This window comes from Berghia stephanieae, chromosome 11 (assembly GCF_034508935.2).
Source record: "Berghia stephanieae isolate SIO BIC M18660-M18661 chromosome 11, UCSD_Bste_1.3, whole genome shotgun sequence".
In the NCBI taxonomy this organism is placed as follows: Eukaryota; Metazoa; Mollusca; class Gastropoda; order Nudibranchia; family Aeolidiidae; genus Berghia; species Berghia stephanieae.
Genome location: NC_088370.1, coordinates 9,830,443 through 9,855,442, shown reverse-complemented (window position 1 = coordinate 9,855,442; position 25,000 = coordinate 9,830,443). Strand labels below are relative to the sequence as shown.

The following is a 25,000-nucleotide window of genomic DNA, read 5'->3' as shown; positions in this document are numbered from 1 at the left end:
GGCTTCGACTGAAAGCAGGTGTGCGGAACCATGAACACGATCGCTCGTGTTGCACATCGAACCGCACACCTTTGAGGAGATGAATTATATGTTTTGCAACTCTTCCTTTTCATTAATTTACACAAAATATGTCAGCACAATCTAGATCTCTGGATTAATATATATATATATATATATATATATATATATATATATATATATATATATATATATATATAAGAATTATATAGCGCAATATCCACTAAACGTGCTTAAAGCGCTTTACAAGGGATCCCAGTCCAACAGCAACATTTAACATTTAGGACAAGGCATGTCGCCTGTACGACAACGTTGTTAATGGCCAGATACTCATTATACACCTGAGTACGGTGAGAGAATGTGAGTAAAGAGCCCTTTCCAATGACTCAACTAGGCGCCGAGCGAGGCTTGAACCCAGGACCTTCCGACCCGAAAGCGAGTGTCATACCAGAAAACCACATAGCCGCACATAGGAATATTAGAAGAAATTATATATATATATATATATATATATATATATATATATATATATATATATATATATATATATAAATTATAAAACAAAAACCATGAAATAATAGTGCTCAACTTTAGTATAAAAGGAGCTATTTATAAACATTTGAAATATAATTAAGATAGTTTGACTTCTACGACGTTGTTATCGAGCGTTGCTCTCATCAGGAAGTCACTTCCTGATGAGAGCAACGCTCGATAACAACGTTGTAGAAGTCAAACTATCTTAATTATATTTCAAATGTTTATATATATATATATATATATATATATATATATATATATATATATATATATATATATATATATATATAACGTTACGGCCTTTGCGCAGGCACCCTCGATAAGATTGTATCTATTATTATTCTACACTATAACAAATAGAAATTAATACCAACATTCAGAATTTGTGGCTATAAATTCAATGGAGTGACCGATTTTTTTGTTTTGTTTTGTAGACTACGATATCATTTAGATATAATAGCAAACCTATAATAATTTGTATTTTGGTTACACTTGGGTAAAACTATTAAAGAGCATTGAAGCTTATCTTTTGTAATCATAGTCCTGTATCGTTGGTGAATATGATGACAATCCTTTCTTTAAAAAATATCGAGGGGTACATGCGCAAAGGCCGTAACGTCAAATATTTCAATTTTTCGTTTTTTTTACATAAATCAACTTGGTTTGGAGTAAGATTTATTTCTACCAAGAAAATATATGCAAAAATATTAATTAATTGATTTTTATTAATTAAAACCCGAACCCCGTAACGCTTTTAGACAAATAATGTGACTGCCCAAAAGCCGTAGCTTGAAATACGTCTTTAAGATTCTTAAACAGTGCCTGTCAGCCACTACCCAAAAGCCGTAGCTTGAAATACGTCTTTAAGATTCTTAAACTGTGCCTATCAGCCACTGCCCAAAAGCCGTAGCTTGAAATACGTCTTTAAGATTCTTAAACAGTGCCTGTCAGCCACTGCCCAAAAGCCGTAGCTTGAAATACGTCTTTAAGATTCTTAAACAGTGCCTGTCAGCCACTGCCCAAAAGCCGTAGCTTGAAATACGTCTTTAAGATTCTTAAGCAGTGCCTGTCAGCCACTGCCCAAAAGCCGTAGCTTGAAATACGTCTTTAAGATTCTTAAACTGTGCCTATCAGCCACTGCCCAAAAGCCGTAGCTTGAAATACGTCTTTAAGATTCTTAAACTGTGCCTATCAGCCACTGCCCAAAAACCGTAGCTTGAAATACGTCTTTAAGATTCTTAAACAGTGCCTGTCAGCCACTGCCCAAAAGCCGTAGCTTGAAATACGTCTTTAAGATTCTTAAACAGTGCCTGTCAGCCACTGCCCAAAAGCCGTAGCTTGAAATACGTCTTTAAGATTCTTAAGCAGTGCCTGTCAGCCACTGCCCAAAAGCCTTAACAGTAACTACCGTTTTACCGCCTGACGGAAAGGTGGAAATGCAAAGATAAAGTTGACTGCCCAAAAAACCGTATCTATAGCGATGACTATGAAAAATGTTTTTTTCTCTTTTTGAAGAAATTTTTGTCTGAAATCAAAGCCCTATCTCCACTGAGTAAAAATGTTTTTGAATTTTGAAAATCCATTCATAAATAGACAAGTTATGCAGTTTCAAAGGTGTCATTTATTTGGATGACCCGCAAAGAGGAAAAAAAGCGAAAATATGGGACGGTTTTTCGGCATTTATTTTCGACCTTTAGTTGTATCTTGCGTAATAAGTGGATTAAAAGATTGAAATTTGGCAATTTTGTGGCAAATTTGATAGAGAATATGATGAAAACATAAGAACTTATGTAATTTATATAATTTTAGAGCTGGGTGGTATATAACACACACACACACACACACACACAGAGAGAGAGAGAGAGAGAGAGAGAGAGAGAGAGAGAGAGAGAGAGAGAGAGAGAGAGAGAGAGAGAGTGAGAGAGAGAGAGAGAGAGAGAAATGAGTATAACATGCACACACATAAATATATTGAGAAATGAGTATATAACACACACACACAAACACACACACACACACACACACACACACAGAGTACATAACGAAAGAAATATAGAAGGAAAAGAGAAATTGAACAAGGGGACAAAGGTTATTGATGGAACGTGACTTGGAACACAACAATTAAACCCATGCTGAGATTGTAGATCATATTGCAATAGAAAACTTCTAACATTATAATTTCTTAAATTTTTGTAAATTAAACAGTCAAATTGTCGCTGTTTATTGAACCTAAACGCAATCGCACGAGTTTTGTCGCTTGACATAATCTAAAATGACCTTTTTTTCTGTGTGCCAACGTTCAGTCATATTCAACGATAAACAGCGTCGTAATTAATTTTTAAAAATAGCATATACGAAACGGCTTCGTTACATATTTTGTCGCGAATTCGGGCACTTCGTGAGCGAAAAAGAGACCCAAAGATTTGTGCGGGATAGTCATTGCTAGTATCTAGCAAAAAGGCGTTTGGCAGGCCGTGGTTTTAATGGCGAGCTCAATGGCCTTGACTGAATTTACGGTCTAATTAAATTTCTAATTTTCAAATCTTTCAGTAGAGTTTTACGCCGTATAATTTTTTTTATTGACTCAAATAAGGACAATATTATCCACAAGGCTATATTATATATACTGCCCACCTCCCCCACCCTTCCACCTCCCAGCCTCCTCCCCACCCCCACTCTTCCCCCATCTTTCACCATCGGCCACTGCTCCCCCCCCCCCACCACCCGTCTTCGGTCCGGCCGCCCCCCCCCCCCTCTCTTCCTTTTAATTTATATATATATATATATATATATATATATATATATATATATATATATATATATATATATATATATATATATATATAGTGTGTGTGTGTGTTTGTGTGTGCATTAAAAATAATGAATGTGTCTATGAATCTGAGTATGCAGTGTGTGTGTGTGTGTGTGTGTGTGGGAGAGAGAGAGAGAGAGAGAGAGAGAGGAGAGAGAGAGAGAGAGAGAGGAGAGAGAGAGAGAGAGAGAGAGCTAGAGAGAGAGAGAGAGAGAGAGAGAGAGAGAGAGAGAGAGAGAGAGAGAGAGAGATGGATTTAAAATCATTTAATAAATTATTCATTGCAAATGTCTGGTGTGTGTGTGTATGTTTGTGTGTGTGTATGTGTGTGTATGTGTGTGTGTATGTGTGTGTGTGTGTTTGTGTGCGTTTTTAAAATACTTCCTTTGATAAAATAGCTAACTCTAAGTCATTCAAAGATAAAATATATCACACAACGTATGTTAAAGAGTAGAGTTATAGGTTTGAATGACTGGTGTGCGAACCGATGAAAATGTGTGCGAAGCGATGAACACATAAGGAAAAGTGTGCGAAGCGATGAACACAAGGGTATTTGTTTGGGGAGGGGGGGGGGGAGAAAAACTGTAATATGACTAATTATAAATAACGCAAGTAGATAGTAATAGTAATCGCATTCAGAATAAAGACTAATAAATGGGCTTCAAAACGGTATGTGAAGATTGGTCCCTTCCTTATGGAACTCCCGCCTACTGTGATTCTAATTCAGTCATGTCTGTAGATCGGGTTTTGGCTCAATATGTCGCGAGTTGTGCGAACATTGTGCAATTACTCTATATCACCACCTGTTTAATTGATTTTGAAAATGAATTATATCAATATCTCGTGTTGTCATTACAAAGTGAGTTGTCATAAAGACAGCAATGTCGTCGCCAAAAAGATAGAAAATGGTAGGGGATATTGTTTAGTTGTATTTTATTGGACTACATTATAGATAGTTCGAAGATCTTTGTTATTGTTTTATGCCATCCGCGTTTATGAGTAATGCTCACTGAATTGTATTAACCTGACTATAAACGTCCATGGATACACACAGTTTTGTGTGTTGGTCCGTTATACTTCCGGATGGCAATATTATGAGCTTCTTAGCCAAGCGCATACTATCTATAGACAATCTCTTTGTTTGTTGTCATTTCAATCGTTAGATATATCACCACCTGTTTAATTTATTTCAAAATAAATTAATCATATCACTATCCCATGTTGCCTTCTTCTGGCTCGCGTCCTGCTCAAGCGGGCAAAATGTTGAGTCCTCGGAAAAGGCAATTTGGTTACATTTGCTCACCGTACTGGCGTGTAAAATGAGTACATGGCCGTTAACAGCCCCTGCATCTGTCCGGTACATATTGGAGTATCGTCTAATAGGGGTCATGACTCGTACCAGTTGGATTCAATAGTCTGATGTCACGTCGCCCATTAACGGCGGCCATCGTGGTTCTAAACAAAGAAATATGTACTTTTTATTCTTCATGCTGGCTAGAACTTTTCATATGTCTTGTGATCAGAATGTGTAAAAGTCAAAACATGATAAGATTTATAATGTTTTTTTTCCTATGTATACGATTTTATGCTCAACGGAGAAATATTTCATAAGGGCGTCCGCCATTGTTCCGATAGTTTAGAGCCAGTTACTAAGTTACCATGCGTCATTACGAGGGAAGTGACGTTACGACTGTTGAAGCGTATTGTTAAGTGTTACTATTGTCTAGGGATTGGGACAATGCAGCAAATGGACGCTTCAGGTACAAATCCTTCGTCAGCAAAACAATAAACAATAAATGAACGTTGAAAACAGAGAAATGGAAATGTAGTCAGTCAACCACCAAAAAATATTTAGATACGCCTCAGTTCTGAAAACATTGTGTTATATTTATTGGTTTCAATGTCCCCTTGTTTATTGTTTTACTGACAATATTGTATATATATATATATATATATATATATATATATATATATTTATATATATATAACACAAATATACATATACACACACTTATATATATATATATATATATATACATACATACATACATACATACATACATACATACATACACACGTATATATATATATATATATATATATATATATATATATATATATATACATATATAGGTCTGCACCCGAAACGTCCATTGACTGTCCTGTTCCCCTCCGTAGCCTGTCCATTTTCACCTCTTCGTCAGTACTTTTCACGATTCCGGGCTTCAGACAGCCCCTACGCTTCTCTACTTCCTATGGCGACACTAGGTTGACAATGTCTACACTTTATTGTCCATTTTACGTGGTTTTTTTACTTAACCCTCTCCTTACCAACTATAGGTAAATCGTCACATTCGTTACGATACAACCAGCATTTTTCTTATGCAAATTTATTCTTTTGAATATCATTAAATTTAAAGAAAATGAACTATGTGTTGTAGAGCTAAAGAAATTATGTATGGCAAGAACTTTACTGCGATTGTGTTTGAGTGATAAAATATATATTTATTTTGTGTGAGTTTGTTGTGAAGTTAATGGGGAAAATCCTAAAAATGGTTGGTAAGAAGAGAGTTAACAATGAGAATGCATAACATAACATTGGTATAGGGTAAAATAGGATAAAATCCCTTGAATGCCCTTTATATTAATAAGGAATGAGATTAGCGGAAGAGTAGCGTCCCTTGATTGGACGTCACCCATAGTCTGTGACGTCACCGGCGGAAAAGTTATTAGAGAGAGAACGTCATGTTGGTTGTGTGCACGCGTCTCTCGTCCTCGCTTCCGATGAAAGCGGCGTGAGACACTTCAAAACCAAATTGACGTTCTCTCTGTAAGGTGACGTCCAATCAAGGGACGCTACTCTTCCGCTAATCTCATTCCCTATAGTAATGCCAGACATCTATTGATTAAAGATTACAATAATGATACGCGTAGTGAAGATAGTATTTCAACTTAAATGCATGTTCGGCTTTCCTTTTTTTTTTTCATCTCTAAAAGTTGGAAGACTGGCAATGCAGATGAATGTCCGAACCCTTATGCATTTACAGACAAGCAACTTGTTAACCGATGTGGAGGTCGGAGGTCATGTCAGGCCTAAAGATTGCAAGGCAAGGGAGAGAACTGCCATTATTATCCCATATAGAGACCGAGAGGAGCATCTTTCCATTCTGTTATTTAACCTTTTCCCAGTACTTATTCGTCAAGGCGTGGACGCCACCGTTTTCGTTATAGAGGAGGTGAGAAATATACTTACTTACTTACTTAGGCCGCCCCTTGGGGCGCCCAACATGAGCCACAAGTCTTCGCCATTCTGTCCTGTCCTCCATAAGCGTACGCAGCTCCCGGGTGTTGTCCATTCCTGTATCATCTAGCAGACAGTCAATGTTGGTTTTATTCTGCCTGCCTCTGCTTCTGGTTCGCTCAGGTGGTTCCCATAGAACAAGACTGCTTGTAATCTCCTCCTTGTGTCTCCAGCAGTGCCCCACAAGTCTCAGTCTTCTCTTTTGAATCTTCGAGGTCTTTGGAGGGAGGTCACTGTAGAGCTATTCATTTGTTATGTGCTCTTTCCAGAGAACTATGATAAATAATAAATAAATAGCATTTCCGCTATTCATGCCAAAGGGAAAATTTGTAATATAAAATGTTTTAACATTCCGTTTTTATAATAAAAGCAAACTATGACTGTTTATTTTCTGTTGCATTTCAAACATAATAATATTATAATAATCATCCGTTTACGATACGGGATCAATGTTGTGACGTCACTTCCTCTTAACAAGGCACACGGCACCCAAAAGTGGTTTTCACTTGGAAATTGGTAAAACCGACAAAAGTGTTGAACCATTTCAGCAAAGAAAAATTTCGATAAATTTGATTTTGTAAAAACAACTGTGCTCTTAGTCTTAGTAAAGACCACAGCTTGAGTGTTTCTGTTGAGTGTGGAACCAGAAGGGTCGTTGCTAGGCAGAGGCAGGTGGCGTCCCACTTATTTTGTTGGCTTATGGAGCGTTTAAAGACATTATTATTGCTCTTTCGCTCAACATGTAATGTGACGCCCTCCAGATAGGGCAATGATGCACATGTCACCTTCTGTGGAAATTAGATTATCGGTATGGCGTCAAGAAGGTAGACAATTCTTCACATGTTTTTCGTTTATTTCATGAAAAAATGTCCAATATTGACTCAACTATTGCGGCGTCGTAGCACACATATAATGTAGATAATGGCTTATGATCGTATAGTGGCTTTTTGATAGATGGTAATGTTATTCCTTTGCATTGTGTTGTTGATGTTAATAATGACTAAAGAGTTCAAGGGCCAATGTTATGATGATAAATGAATTCACAACATCAAGACATTCAAATAAAAGTCCGGATTCCAAGTTTCATTTCTTACTGCTTTATTTGTAAATTTATAAATTCCAAATCCAAATCAAATAGCATGGTCATAGTTCAATCAGTTTCATAAATTCCAAATCCGTAAAATCAATTCAAATGTAAAGTCATTTTTACCTATGTAACCATTTTCAATATACGTAGAATATTTCTAAGCCCGTAAAATGCAATCAATGATGGTGAGCACTAAAGGTTTAAAGCAAAAACGTGCAGCTCATCCTGAAGTAGAATTTAGAGTGTAGAGTAGAATCTAGCAACACTATGTTTCATCCCTATTTTAAATCGTTCCCACAATTCTTTCAAGCCACACCTCTTACTAGTTTCGACAGTTCCCTGTCAGTCTACAATCCAAGCCCTAAGAGAGACCAAATCATATTCAAACCTGAAACACGTCAAATCCCTACATATTAATGTTAAACCCCGACTTTTATGATATAGGTCTAATATTATTTTGGTACTTTCGCCCAAATAACAAAAATCAACTAGAGTCTGTTGCTTTTAATCCCAAATACCAATTGAGACTAATCAACGAAAGTAATTTTCTACTACTTAACACAACGACCAGTCCTAAACTTGAAAACTGTCCTACACCCATTTAGTATTGACCATATTTTCATTGAAATCCTCGTTAAATTAAATTTAGCGTCGTTAAATTTGCTTGAATATTAATCATGTTTAATGAACAACATCCGAAAATAAATGTAATCTCCTACAGCTACCACCATTGTTCTTTCTAATATTGGTCAAGTTTCATTGCCGTGTTTTTCTACAAATTCTTGCGTAAACTTCTTGCATAAGCTTACTCTCTTACACTATTTAAGGTGGACAATGTGTAGAATTAGAAGCGTGGTTTTGAGAGGATCAGTTTCAACGTGTATTGTAAGTGATTAAAAAGTGTAAAGTACCATTAGAACGATAGATATTTATCTAGATTGCAAATTTTACTTCAGAATTTTTTAAAGACATGCAAAACTGAAAAATCTATCAAATTATTGGGGGATCCCAATTTTAATCGGAAAATCCAAAAACACATTATCTGAGCTAAATCTAAAATTACTTTCAACCCCCCCCCCCCCAAAAAAAAATAATTAATAAGCCAACGAAAAAGACAAACGATCTTTTATAGCGCAAGATCCAATAAACATGCTCAAAGCGCTTTACAAGAGATCCCAAGCAAACAGCAACACATAACATGCTGGACGAGGCGTGGCACTTGGTAGGCGAAGTTACATTTTTTCCGACTGAGACAACGCTGTTAACGGATAGGAAGTAATCATTTTACATATTATGAGCATAATGAGAAAAATTTGAGTAAAAAGCAATTTCCAAGGACTCAACTATGCGCCCCTCAGTGCGAGACTCGAAACCAGGACCTTCCGATCCAAAAGTGACTGTCGTACCAGAAGACCAATGTAGCCAAACATACCTCAAACGTACGGACATGGGGAACATTTGTCCTAGGACCTTCCGATACAAAAGTGACTGTCGTACCAGAAGACCAATGTAGCCAAACATACCTCAAACGTACGGACATGGGGAACATTTGTCCTAGGACCTTCCGATACAAAAGTGACTGTCGTACCAGAAGACCAATGTAGCCAAACATACCTCAAACGTACGGACATGGGGAACATTTGTCCTAGGACCTTCCGATCCAAAAGTGACTGTCGTACCAGAAGACCAATGTAGCCAAACATACCTCAAACGTACGGACATGGGGAACATTTGTCCTAGGACCTTCCGATACAAAAGTGACTGTCGTACCAGAAGACCAATGTAGCCAAACATACCTCAAACGTACGGACATGGGGAACATTTGTCCTAGGGCAGCCCAGATATTATTGATCTTATACTTTTATCTCAAATACTCACAACACCCGCCAGCTGGATATTATGTAACAACATTGTGCGGTTATTATGTGGTCTAGCGGTATGATGACACTCGCTTTCGGATCGGAAGGTCCTGGGTTCGAGCCTCGCGCTCGGCTCGGCGCATAGTTGAGTCCTTGGAAAAGGCTCTTTACTCACATTCTCTCATCGTACTCAGGTGTAAAATGAGTACCTGGCCGTTAACAGCGAGCGGTGTCTTTGTCCGAAAAATTGTAATATTGCCTAACAGGCGTCATATCCCGTCCTACATGTTAAATGTTGCTGTTGACCAGGGACCCCTTGTAAAGCGCTTTGAGCACATTTAGTGGATATTGCGCTATATAAAGCTAATAATAAAGCACAAGCTCAACATACTGAGCAACGTGTAACCTGAAACGTTTATAGTCTGATTGAATAATGTCAATGTTGCTGCTGGAAGAAATAAATAACAATGTGAAATTGAATATTATAAGCTTCAATTGAATTACGAAAACAGATAAAATGGACGTTTCGGGTTTCCCCTTCATCAACAAACAGGATGATGAATGAAACACTACAGATGAATGAGATAATATGATAGTAGCGTTGTTAAGATGAATGGTTTTGTTTATTCATCTCAACAACGCCACGATCACATTATCTCATTCGTCTGTAGTGTTTCATGCATCCTGTTTCTTGATAAAGGGGAAACCCGAATCGTGCATTTTATATGTTTCGTAATTCAATTGAAGTTAACATTCAATTTCACATTGTTATTAATTTATAGTCTGATTGATAGAATTCAATGAGAACTAATCATTAGAATAGCTGTCTAAAAAAACAATGACAATGAGTCAAGTAACGTCAATTGTATTCCATGTATTGATATCATCATCATCATCATCATCATCATCATCATCATCATCATCATCAAGTGCCAGGCCTGTTGCAAACATCGGCGATCATGTCCCTCCAACCATATCTGTCCTCACTCAGATCTTCTCAATAGCTCGATTCCTGTTCCTCCTCCACCAATCCATCCGTTCAGATTGTCAATGTAATCTATCCTCTGTCTCCTTCTTCTTTTCTTCCCAGCAACTTTACCCGTTAGTACAATCTTTTCAATTCCGTTTTTTTTCTCTAAATATGTTCGAGAAATTTTAACTGTCTTTTTCTGATGGTGTTTACCAAAATTGGTCGTACTCCAACTTCTTTTAATACCTCCTAGTTTTTTATATTAATATGATGCGATTAATATTATTTCCCAAACCCAGAACATGCCCACGCCTTTCAACCGCGCCATGTTGTTCAATATTGGTTTCCTCGAAGCCAGTAAGTTAGCGCCTTTCGACTGCTTCATATTCCACGACGTTGATCTCATACCAATCGACGACAGAAACCGGTATGAATGTCACCCCGATGTACCTTTGCACTTCCTAGCCGGTGTGGATAAATTTAATTACAAGTGAGTCGTTTTCACGTTTATTTTTATCTGTTTTTTTTTTTGGGGGGGGGGGGGGTTGCGTGTTTTGTTTTTGGTTTATTTTTGCTGTTTTGTTTTTTCTATTTTTTTTACCGATTAAAACTCTCTTGAGTTCATATGCATGGAAAATCAAACAAATTCGTTCGATTTTCAATGAGGGTGAACTCGAGAGTTGAATAGAAAACATTTACTGCATCTGCTGAAATAACAGTACCTTGATAACGAGTGTTTCAAATTCTACTTTTCCCCATAAAAACAAAGACAACACGTCACCTTAATTCATTTTTGCCGCATGGTGTTCGGATTTTTAACGCGCAACCGTGATTTAAATTAAATACTATCTTTTAAATATACACACACAAGTTTGGACTAGAGGCCAGGGGTATGACCAATCTCAATTTATCAAATTATATTATTAATATATAAAGTGTTGCTATTGGTTCTTTGTATATTTTTTTACATTTTTGTGCATTTGCATATGGGTTCAAACCGGGGGTCATGGGGACAACATGTTTCGCTTTGTAAAATTTATATATATATATATATATATATATATATATATATATATATATATATATATATATATATATATATATATATATACACATATATATATGAGCCAAGGTCAAAAGGTGCCCGCCTGATACCAGTGTTAAGAAAATTTGATTTTTACTTAATTATGGGCTGTTTTCATTGGGTTAATGCTTGTAATCCATTGATAATATGAAGAAGAGATAAAATGAGATAGCTCAACATACTCTGTTCAACAGGATATGAAATAAACAACTTGAAAGTCAAATTTGAATGCTGTTTGGCATGTGCTTAAAACGAGGTCAACGCATCACCTTTTTAGAAATCATGTAGAAATTAAATGTGATGTTTTAGCTCACGTGATTTAAATTTGACTAATAGTATAAAGTCAAAATTTACTTTTAAACGCAATTGCAGTATATTACATATCTGATTAAGTTTCATATAGAGTTCTTAAAAAGTTGGTGTTGCTTGTGACCTTTGGTGTCATCAAACACAGCACAATACTAAGTCTCGACACGAAACTTTAAAGCTCATGATTAATGTTTATAACATGTTTTACTATGAGAAAAAAGCATAGATTTACTATCTGAATTCAAATCTTGGAGTAAATGTATACCGTTTTTCCGATATTGAGGTTTATTCGTTTTGGTGTCATTTGTCACAAGCAACACGGCATGCGTGAACACGTGGAAGTTTGTTTCGTTGAATGGCGATTCGCAATTTTGATCCACCCTTCTTACCAGTCTTTGAAGTGCAGCACTTTCATTTGCCTTTCCAGCGTGGCTCCAGGCAGAAAAGGTAAGTTGAACTTTGGTGTCATCGCTATTTTACATTGTCACAAGCAACACTTGATATTGGATATTACAAAGTGCCACCAAAAAATTATGTTTTCATCTGTTATTCTATTCACAAATATGATATTATGACATCTCACATAAGACTGATTTTGACACAATTAATTATTTCCTTGTAATTCTAATTTTTTATGTTTCAGGGTTGTATCAATCAAGAAAAAGACAAAACTCAAGCTTTTGACGAATCTAGATAAAAGAAGGATTGTCAAGAAATTTGATTTGATTTACTATTAACACTAAATTACTACAAGCTAGCAGATTTGAGCAGTAGGGCGGATGTTACCGTATGGTTACATGAATTCATTACCATGGCTGATATTTATCTAGTGTTTGTGTGACTTCTGGTACTTTTTGTGACCATTGGTGTCATTGGTTAAAATGTCACAGGTGACACTTAAGTTTGAAGTTTCTAATGTATTTCTGTTTTCATGTTCTTCAAAGCTTGAAATGTCATTGAATTACATTTTAACAGGCTATATTACATGTGTTCAGTTGCTATTCTTGATTTATTGAGGCAAAATTGCGTTCTAATGCCGATTTTGACCAAAGTAATAGCAACAATGGTATTACTAATTTCTAAGTATATTTCCAAGTTGAAAGTATTTAGTTTCTTAAAATATTATTGAATTTCATTTTAGAGTAGGTTATTGTGCTTTTTTGACTGAAAATAATGATATATTATGGACGAAAGTGTGATTTGGTGTTGCTTGTGACATAAGTAATGGTGTCACCGGTCTTATGTCACAAGTCACATTCAGATGCTCTAATTTCCATGTAGATTTCTATTTTTGAAGTCTTTGGTTTCTGAAATATTATTAAATTCCATATTTAACTGTGGTTTATTACACTGGTTTGACTGAAATTAATGATGTATTGTCAAAATTGCAATTTGGTATTGCTTGTGACATAAGTAATGATGTCATCGGTCTAATGTCACAAGTGACACAATGTCGCTAAATAAGATATGCTTTGGTCACATTATTTCCTAACATTTTATTTCAAAAGTTTCTGAACATTGCTGGTAATAAGCATATGCAATATTGTTGTTGTTGTTAATGCACAAACATTTTTATGAAATAATATATTTGCATTCTATGTTGCTTGTGACCGATAACACCAAAAAGCAACCTTTTCTCCAATAGTTGCTAATATTATTGTACTATGATTGTTGTTGATTGTGTCTTTTTCTCTATAACTTACTAAATAAAGTTTGATACTCAACAAAAACCATTTGGTTATTGAGTTTTTTGTCTCATTTTGGTGTCACCGGTCACAGGTGACACCAGCAACCTATAGGTATTGTTGACGATATTATGCTGCGTTAGACCTTAAAGTTATCTAAAGGGCCTTTGATTCATGAAGTACATGGTTTTTGCTACACATATAGAAACATGAATGGACTATTATGTCACTTTTATTTTGAGAAAAAAAATTGGCACCTTTTGACCTTGGCTCATATATATATATATATATATATATATATATATATATATATATATATATATATATATATATATATATATATATTGTGTGTGTGTGTATACATTATCGCCATAAATTCTCAACTTTGTGTTTATACACTTTTATGCATGTCATGTCTATAAACGAATTTCCATTCTTTTTAATGAATAAAGTATATTATTATTATTATTATTATTATTATTATTATTATTATTATTATTATTATTATTATTATTATTATTATTATTATTATTATTATTATTATTATTATCATTATCATTATCATTATCATTATCATTATTATTATTATTATTATTATTATTATTATTATTATTATTATTATTATTATTATTATTATTATTAAATAGTGATGCGTAATGATATCAAGATTACAATACTAGTACTATTATGTGACGGCCATAGATCTGGTCGATAACAGAGCGCATTTATCATGGGCTTGATTTGACATTGATGAAATGAAGAATATTTTACACAATAATAAGCCCGAAACACGATTCCTTGCTGCCTTTACCGTCATGCTTTTTAAAAAAAATGTGAGCAGTTATTTAGATCATTATCCACTAAAATTACTCAAAGACTAACGAAAGAGTGAAAATGGAAAGGCTTCGTATGGGAACAAAACATACGTTCCCATACGAAGCCTTTCCATTTTCACTCTTTCGTTAGTATTTTACGATCACCGGCTTTAGGCAGCCCTTACCGTTTACTAAAATTACTCAAAGCGCTTTACAAGGTATCCCTGACCAACTGCAACACGTAACATGTAAAACGAGACATGACGCCTGTTAGGCGATATTTAAATTTTTTTTTCGACGAAGACATCGCTGTTAACGGGTACTCATTTTACACATGAGTACGATGAGAGAAAGTGAGTAAAGAGTCTTTTCCAAGGCAGGACTCAACTATGCGCCCGAGCGAGCGAGGCTCGAACCCAGGACCTTACGATCCGGAAGCAAGTGTCATGCCACAAGACCACATTAATTTAGAGCCTATTTTCTAGATAGGACTGGTTTTTACATAACAAATACTCGAAAGCTTCACACACTCAATCCTAGAGATTTTTGCTACTTTTCAAGATTGGAAAAAATGTATTAAAAATGAGCATGTGCATAGATCGTTTTATTCAACTATCATTAACATGTAAAAATTAAGAACATTAGCTTTGATACTACGCCTATAATTTGTCTCAGAAAAATGTAATAAATAGGCATGGGGTAAAAGTAACCCCGGGTAAACTACAGATATAGTCGGTGTTAGGGTTGAGTGAGTTAACAGACCTCAATAATTCATCACAAAAGATTGATATACACATCTGTTGGGCATTCATGCAAAGACACACTAGGCTGCTGGTAGCTGTCGAATGTATAAAGTAATAAACACAACAATGAATATAACACCTTCAAGAGAGAGAGAGAGAGAGAGAGAGAGAGAGAGAGAGAGAGAGAGAGAGAGAGAGAGAGAGAGAGAGAGAGAGAGAGAGAGAAAAGACCAAAATGCCAAAACCCTGAAATCCTTTTTCAGCCAACAACACCCCCCCCCCCCCAAAAAAAAAAAAAAAAAAAAAAAAAAAAAAAAAAAACAAAAACAAAACAAACAAACAAAAGAAACACATAATATTATAAGCTAGGGCAAGGCCACACAGCGCAGTGGCGCGTGACCGAACTCGGAACCTTTCGGGTATGAAGCAAAGACCGTACAAAGACAGGATATAAAATAAATAATTGTATGCCCTTCCGCAACAACGTCATAATATATGTTACAGTGAATGACATGATCAGTCGGATGGTGAAAAGGTTTGAACTGAGATATTGCCAAGTTTAGTTAGAAGGTCACTTTTTATCTAAAATGAATTCTTGTCATAATAAATTATTAAATCAACCTTTTCTGTACATCTTCGGGAAATATCAAAGATTAATTTCACTTTTATAAATATTTTTTAAAGCTATTTAATTTGAAAATGTATGAAATTTGAGAAAAGTTGCTGGATATCTTTCCCATACGTCCGACCATTATTTCATAAAAAATCATCCGATTTATTTTAAATAAGATTGAAATGCTCTGGGGAACATAATCTTTCAGAAAATGAAAAAAAAAAGTATTCCAAATTTTGAGCTTCAGACTGATTATGTCATGTACTGACACATATCGTCGCCTGGACATTCCACGAAAGAATACAGAGCAAAGTGAGCAAAGTGGGGGTTAATAATCTTGCTCAAGTATAAAACAAAAACAAAACGAAAGAGCCTGAAGCCGAGCTCGAACCCGGGACCCTTTCCGGGTCACGGTGCAATGGCTTGACCCCCTCCTTATCAACTACAAGAAAATCGTCACATTCGTTACGATACAACCAACATTTTTCTTATTCAGATTTTTCTTGTACATCAAAAATTTTTAATAAAATGAACAGTTTGTTGTAGAGCATGTTTTGCTAAAGAAATTATTTATCGCAAGAACTTGTTTGAGTGATAAAACTATATTTTTGTGTTAGTTGGGTGTGAAGTTTTGGGGCAAATCCTGAAAAAGGCTGGTAAGGAGAGAGTAAACCACTCTGCCACATCACTACAATAAGCCTATTGTGTTTCTTTCCCCCTTGATTTATTTCAGGTTGATGTATGCACAGATGTTTGGTGGGGTTGTGGGGTTGACGAAGTCACAGTACAAGAAGATCAATGGAGCGTCCAACCTTTATTTTGGATGGGGCGGGGAGGATGACGATATGAGTTTCCGGTATGTGCCTTTTAATAATATAATTAAAAAATTAAAAATAAAATAACATTCTCTTTATTCAGTTTGTCACTAGGGTATATTCCAAGGGAAGACTGGAATAACCCAGGCGTCAGCCGCAGTGCAGCGCCGCAAATTGAGCTAGGGCGAGGTGACTTGCTCAAGGCCGGCCACACAGCGCAGCGGCGCGTGACCGAACTCGAAACCTTTCGGGTATGAAGCAAAGACCGTACCGCTGAGCCACGCTGCCGCTTATCACAAAGAAAGCAGCAAGAAACCAAGATATAGTGACAGTTATTAACCCTCTCCTTACCAACTGCACGAAAATCGTCAAATTCATTACGATACAACCAACATTTTTCTTATTCAAATTTCTTTTGTACATCATAACATTTAAAGAAAATGAACAGTCTGTTGTAGAGCATGTTTTGCTAAAGAAATTATGTGTCGCAAGAATTTTACTGCTATTATGTCTGAATGATAAAAAAATCTAGTTTGTGTTAGTTGGGTGTTAATTTTTGGGGAAAGTCTTGAAAATGGCTGGTAAGGAGAGGGTAAACCAGTCGACTATCAGACTGAAAAGACTTGTATTAAAAAGAAAAATTAGACCAAAAAACTCTTCCTCATTACCGATGATATTCAATATTTCTCCCAAAATGACAGGCTTACCCAGCACAACTTTTGTTCAAAGATCATTCTTCAAATATTGTGATGTACAAAATATATCTGAATAAGAAAAATGTATAGATAGAATGCGCTTGGCCAAGGAGTTCACAACATTGCCATCCGGAAGTATAACGGACCAACACACAAACTCTGTGTAACCATGAACTTTTATAGTCTGGTTAATACAGTTTAGTGAGAACAACTCACAAACGCGGATGGCAAAAACAATAACAAAGGCCTGAGTGACGTCATCTGCATACTATCTATATTGTGTTGTAACAAATGTGACGATTTTGCTACCAGGAGGTGGTAAGGAGAGGGTTAATAAAGCGGCAAGAATTCAAGTTATAGTGACAGTTATTAATCAGTCAACTATCAGACTGAAAAGACTTGTATTGAAAAGAAAAATTAGACCAAAGAACACGTTCGTTAACTCTATCTCTCCTTACCGATCATTTTCAGTATTTCCCAAAAATTGGCAGGCTTACCCATAAAAAAAATTGATTTTTTAAAATACACTCGAACAATCTCTGTATAAAACAACTTTATGTTCTTACTAATTAAACAAAGATCATTCTTCAAAGTTTGTGATGTACGAAATAAATCTGAATAAGAAAAACGTATATTGTGTCGTAACAAATGTGACGATTTTACTGCAGGTGGTAAGAAGAGGGTTAATATCACAATGAAAGCAGCAAGGAATCAAGATATAGTGACAGTTAGTTTTTAACTAATCAACTATCAGACTGAAAAGACTTGTATTAAAAAGAAAAATTAGACCAAAAAACTCGTGCTTTAACTCTCTCTCTCTCTCTCTCTCTCTCTCTCTCTCTCTGTCTCTCTCTCTATCTCTCTCTCTATCTCTCTCTCTCTATCCCTCCTTACCGATGATTTTCAGTATTTCCCCAAAAATGGCAGGCTTGCCAAGCAGAAAAATTGATTTAAAAAAAACCCAAACAAACTCTCTACCAAACAACTTTACGTTCTTATCAATTTGATAACGATCATTGTGATGTACAATATAAATCTGAACAAGAAAAAATGTATACTGTATTGTAATAAATGTGACGATTTAGCTGCCGGTGGTAAGGAGAGGGTTAAATATCAATCGTTTTAAATGGCCCTCATCTTGGCAAAAAAAACCCCAAAAATAAAAACAAACCCCCCCCCCCCCAAAAAAAAAAAAACAACAAAAAAACAACCACAAAAAATAACAACAACAAAAAAACACACACACACACACACAAAAAAAAACAAAAAAAAAAAAAAACAACAAAAAACAACAAAGTCAAAAAGCAAGACACTAATTCACTGCAGTGGATACTGCACTATATAAACGCTCAATTTATTTTTGAGGGAACAACAAATTGTTAAATGTCCACGCTGATACACGTCTTAATAAACGTAATATGTAGTACAGTTTCACTGTCATTGCCTCTCTGTTCTCCATCTTCGTCAAGGGTAAAAAATAGATTTCCAAGATTCGAACGCAAGAAGAGTCGTGCATGTAAAGTGACTTATCCAAGGACACAATGTCGGGATCAGAATTTTCCACAAATCACTAACTGTCACCCATCATGTCACTGATCACGTTTAGCAGTACTTGACATTTATTTGTGACAGGACGAGACACCTTGGCGTTGAGCCACTGAGCCACACCTTGGCGTTGAGCCACTAAGCCACACCTTGGCGTTGAGCCACTAAGCCACACCTTGGCGTTGAACCACTGAGCCACACCTTGGCGTTGAGCCACTAAGCCACACCTTGGCGTTGAACCACTGAGCCACACCTTGGCGTCGAGCCACTAAGCCACACCTTGGCGTTGAGCCACTAAGCCACACCTTGGCGTTGAACCACTTAGCCACACCTTGGCGTTGAGCCACTAAGCCACACCTTGGCGTTGAACAACTGAGCCACACCTTGGCGTTGAGCCACTAAGCCACACCTTGGCGTTGAACCACTGAGCCACACCTTGGCGTCGAGCCACTAAGCCACACCTTGGCGTTGAGCCACTAAGCCACACCTTGGCGTTGAACCACTGAGCCACACCTTGGCGTTGAACCACTGAGCCACACCTTGGCGTTGAGCCACTAAGCCACACCTTGGCGTTGAGCCACTGAGCCACACCTTGGCGTTGAGCCACTGAGCCACACCTTGGCGTTGAGCCACTGAGCCACACCTTGGCGTTGAGCCACTGAGCCACACCTTGGCGTTGAGCCACTAAGCCACACCTTGGGGTTGAACCACTGAGCCACACCTTGGGGTTGAACCACTGAGCCACACCTTGGCGTTAAACCACTGAGCCACACATTGGCGTTGAGCCACTAAGCCACACCTTGGCGTTGAGCCACTGAGCCACACCTTGGCGTTGAGCCACTGAGCCACACCTTGGCGTTGAGCCACTGAGCCACACCTTGGCGTTGAGCCACTGAGCCACACATTGGCGTTGAGCCACTAAGCCACACATTGGCGTTGAGCCACTGAGCCACACATTGGCGTTGAGCCACTAAGCCACACATTGGCGTTGAGCCACTAAGCCACACCTTGGCGTTGAGCCACTGAGCCACACCTTGGCGTTGAACCACTGAGCCACACCTTGGCGTTGAACCACTGAGCCACACCTTGGCGTTGAACCACTGAGCCACACCTTGGCGTTGAGCCACTGAGCCACACCTTTGCGTTGAGCCACTAAGCCACACCTTGGCGTTGAGCCACTGAGCCACACCTTGGCGTTGAGCCACTAAGCCAAACTAATCTGCGTTCTGTTTTGGCGAATCTATTCAATCTTGAACATTTGATTTTGATTTCTCAACTAAAACGTATGATGTAACCGTCTCCTTACCAGCCATTTTCAGAATTGTCCCCAAAACTTCACACCCACCCAACACAAAAAGAGACATTTCTTACTCAAATAGAAAAGCAACAAACACATTCTGTACATAATATTGTTCGACAATATGATCTCTATTACAGAATGTCATGTTTTTATAGCTATAGCAAAAAGAAATGAAATCTGGATGAGAAAAGTGACGGTTGCATGCATTGTAATAAATGTGACGATTTTCCAATAGGTGGTAAGGAGAGGGTTAACCCCCTCCATACCACATCCAGCAAAATCGTCACATTTTTTACGACACAATATACCGTTTTTCTTATTCAGATTTATTTTCTACATCACAGCGATCTCTGTTTAATCAATAAGAACACAAAGTTGGTTTTGTAGAGAGATTATTTGAGTTTTTTAAAAAAATATTGTTTTCTGCTGGGTAAGCCTGCCATTTTTGGGAAATATTGAAAATCATCGGCAAGGAGAGAGAAAGAGAGAGAGAGAGAGAGAGAGAGAGAGAGAGAGAGAGAGAGAGAGAGAGAGAGAGAGAGAGAGAGAGAGAGAGAGAGAGTTAAATGCATGCCGACCTGCCTACCATCACTAAAAAATCGTAGTATTACCAAGGTTTAACTCCAGTTTCAGACCTTAAGGAGCATCTCTGAGTCATTAAGACTTATTGGAAATAAAAGTTGATGCCATATATATATTACCAAATTTTAACTCCAATTAATTTTTATTTTATTTAGGGCAATGTCCACTAAACGTGCTCAAAGCGCTTTACAAGGGGTCCCTGGTCAACAGCATCATTTAACATTTAGGATGGGACATGACATCTGTTAGGCGATTATTACATATTTTTTCGGACAGAGACAACGCTGTCAACGGCCAGGTACTCATTTTATTTTACACCCCGAGTACGGTGAGAGAATGTGAGTAAAGAAAATCCTTCTCCAATGACTCAAGTATGAGCCGAGCGAGGCTCGAACCCAGGACCCTCCGATCCGAAAGCGAGTGTCATATCACTAGACCACATAGCCGCACTTCAGACCTTCATAAGCATCTCTCTAGTCATAAAAATTTATTAGAGATAATAGTGGAAGCCAGAAGTCAAAGTTTCAAAAATGTTAAGTGTTAGTTAATCCTTTGTGTGGGAAAATGTTTGGCCTCTTATGTAAACTAAAGCGACTAATACCTTTGTTTCTTCAGTGCGGCTATGTTGTCTTGTGGTATGACCCTCGCTTTCGGATCGGAAGGTCCTGAGTTCGAGCCTCACTCGGGCGCACAGTTGAGTCGTCCTTGGAAAAAGGCTCTTTACTCACAATCTCTCACCGTACTCAGTTCTAAAATGAGTAACTGGTCGTTAACAGTGTTGTCTATGTCGGAAAAGAAATTGTAATATCGCCTAACAGGCGTCATGTCTCGTTCTACATGGTACGTGTTGCTGTTTGTCGGGGACCATTTGTAAAGCGCTTGGAGCACGTTAAGTGAATATTGCTCTATATAAACGCTCAATTTTAAAAAAAGATTTTTTGGATCAACAAATTGTTAAATGTCCCCGTAGATACACGTCTAAATAAACGTAATATGTAGTACAGTTTTACTCTCATTGCCTCTCTGTTCTCCATCTTCAAGGGTAAGAAATAGATTTCCAAGATTCGAACGCAAACCTGTACAAATTGGCCTGTACAACATGATAAAGCACTACCACGTGGAAGCGACGAACAAAAAGAATCCTTGGAGGTAAGCCAATAGGATTCAATAGTCTGACGTCACATCCGCCCAGCAACGAGCAGCTTGGTTCTAAACAAAGAAAATCGGTACTTTTTATTCTTCATGCTGCTTGAACTTTTTCACATATCATGTGATCATAATGTATAAAAGTCGAAACATGATCAGATTTATAATGTTTTTCTCCTCTGATGGATACATTTTTATGCTCGTCGGAGAAGTATTTCATAAGGGCGTCCGCCATTGTTCCGATAGTTTAGAACCAGTTACTAAGTTACTTATCATGACGTCACGACTGTTGTACGCCTTACTTATATGGAAATCATCACATTCCTTACGTCTTGTGGTATGCCAACGGATGTCGGATCGGAAGGTCCTGTGTTCGAGCCTCACTCGGCTCATAGTTGAGTCCTTGGAGAAGGCTCTTTACTCACATTCTCTCACTGTACTCAGATGTAAAATGAGTACCTGGCCGTTAACAGCATTGTGTCTGTCCGAAAAAAATTGTAATATGGCCTAACAGGCGTCATGTCCCGTCCTACATGTGAAATGTTGTTGTTGTCCAGGAACCCATTGAAAAGCGCTGTGAGCTTCTTTATATATCGGGCCTGCAAAGGTTACAATCAATTTATATCTCTATAAAACCTGTGATTGTGGTGTGTGTGTGTGTGTTTGTGTGTGTGTGTGTGTTGTGATGATGATGATGATGATGATGATGATGATGATGATGTAGTTGTTGTTGATGCCGTATTTGTCTTGTTTTTTTAAAATATTTTTTTTATCGATGACTGCGATGTTACTAGTGTGCATCTGTATGAGTGTGTCTATATCAATATTGTATTGTTATAAATGTGTAACCAAATGACAAATTGCCACTTTTTTTTAAGGACAATAAAGATTTATTATTATTATTGTAATTTTGGTTACAGGATTAGTTTGCTTCGGAAAGCTTTGTATCGCCAAGATATTGAGGGACTCAACACAACATCGTATCAGGTCACCTCTACTACAAAAGCCCCGTTCTTTACCAAGATTAACGTAGACATCAACTTCCAGGAAGTATTAAAGGTAAGGAAGACTTTCTTCTAAACAAAAAAAAAAAAAGTAAAATGCTTTAAAAATCACTTTTTAACCACCCCCCCCCCCCTAAAAGAAGATCAACAAAAAAGAATACAAAAAGAAACAACACTTACACACACAAACACACACACACACACACACGCACACACATATGTATATACACACACACACACACTTGAATCCCATCAAAGAAAATAAGTCCTCTGATCACATCTTGTCAAAAATATTCAACCAAATTCAATATTCTTCTAATTGTCAGTTTGGGGGAAAACGAACAATAATTTTTATTTTTTCAAAATATAACAAACAGAAACTCACCAAAATATCCCCACATAACTAAACAACCAACCCCCCCCCCCCCATGCAAATAAACAAACAAATACAAGGAAATAAAAAGAAAAGAAAATACCAAACAAAAACTAAACAAAACAAAACAAATCAAAGAGGAGACTTAAGCCTTTTTTTATAGATAGTATGCGCTTGGCCAAGGAGTTCACAACATTGCCATCCGGAAGTATAACGGACCAACACTCAAACTCTGTGTAACCATGAACTTTTATAGTCTGGTTAATACAGTTTAGTGAGAACAACTCACAAACGCGGGTGGCAAAAACAATAACAAAGGCCTGAGTGACGTCATCTGCATACTATCTATAGGGCAAAATCAGATCTATATTCCCAGTGCGCTCTCCAAAAGCAGCACTTTACATAATAACAAGAGATGAAGTGAGTAGGAAAGTGCCAGAAGACAATAGAGAATAAAAACATTTTCGCGGATCTGATGGGGGTTTGAACCCGCGACCTTACTGGTACGACTCTACATAATAAGCTATCCACGATCCCAAAAAAAGAATGTCTCTAACCCTAGTCATTATTAATGCTTCTCTCTCACCGACTACTTGAGATCGCGGGTCCTACACACACAACCTCCGCGAAGTTAGTGGCCAGCAATTGGATTCAATAGTCTGATGTCACGTCGCCCAGCAACGGCCGCCATCGTGGTTTTAAACAAAGAAAATCGGTACTTTATATTATTCATGCTGGCTAGAACTTTTCATATGTCTTGTGATTAGAATGTGTAAAAGTCAAAACATGATCAGATTTATACATTTTTCCCCCTCTGGATACGCTTTTATGCTCGTCGAAGAAATATTTCATAAGGGCGTCCGTCATTGTCCCGATAGTTTAGAGCCAGTTACTAATTTACCATGCGTCATTACGAGGGTAGCGCAATATCCACTAAATGTGCTCAAAGTGCTTTACAAAGGATGCAAGCGAATTTGACCAACAGCAACACGTAACATGTAGAACAAGTCATGGCGCGTGACAGGCGATATTACAAGGTTTTTCCGACAGAGACAACGCTGTTAACGGCCAGGTACTCATTTTACACCAGAGTACGGTGATAGAATGTGAGTAATGAGCCTTTTCCAAGGACATACTCAACTACACACCGAGCGAGGCTCGAACCCAGGACCTTCCGACCTGAAAGTGAGTGTCATACAACAAGACCACATAGCCGCACAACAACAACAACAAAAAAAAAAAAACAAAGAAAAAAAAAAACAACAAACACAATAGCCTCTTGCATGGGTCATGAATTGTCCTACATTTAGGTACTGTTGTTGATGGCTTGGGACCCATGCAAATCGCTTTATTCAAATATATTATTTGGTATTGCCATATAAAGGCTGGTTTATAGATAGTATGCGCTTGGCTAAGAAGCTCATAACATTGCCATCCGGAAGTATAACGGACCAACACACAAAACTGTGTGTATCCATGAACGTTTATAGTCGGGTTAATACAGTTCAGTGAGCATTACTCATAAACGCGGATGGCAAAAAACAATAACAAAGACCTAAGTGATGTCATCTTCGAACTGTCTATAGATAGTATGCAGATGACGTCATTCAGGTCTTTGTTATTGTTTTTGCCATCCGTGTTTCTGAGTTGTTCTCACTAAACTCTATTAACCAGACTATAAAAGTTCATGGTTACACAGAGTTTGTA

General features: G+C 37.3%; 1 protein-coding gene across 5 annotated transcripts in view; it reads left to right on the top strand.

Moving 5' to 3' along the window:
• Nucleotides 1–25,000, top strand: part of LOC144957253 (beta-1,4-galactosyltransferase 5-like) — a 65,542-nt gene that overhangs the window by 33,776 nt on the left and 6,766 nt on the right. For all 5 annotated transcript variants that reach the window (XM_078888337.1, XM_078888338.1, XM_078888339.1 and 2 more), the window contains exons 4-8: nt 6,365–6,603; nt 10,884–11,074; nt 16,567–16,689; nt 21,812–21,919; nt 22,837–22,975. In XM_078888337.1, the coding sequence (XP_078744463.1) occupies nt 6,365–6,603; nt 10,884–11,074; nt 16,567–16,689; nt 21,812–21,919; nt 22,837–22,975 (800 nt within the window). The remainder of the gene's footprint in view (nt 1–6,364; nt 6,604–10,883; nt 11,075–16,566; nt 16,690–21,811; nt 21,920–22,836; nt 22,976–25,000) is intronic.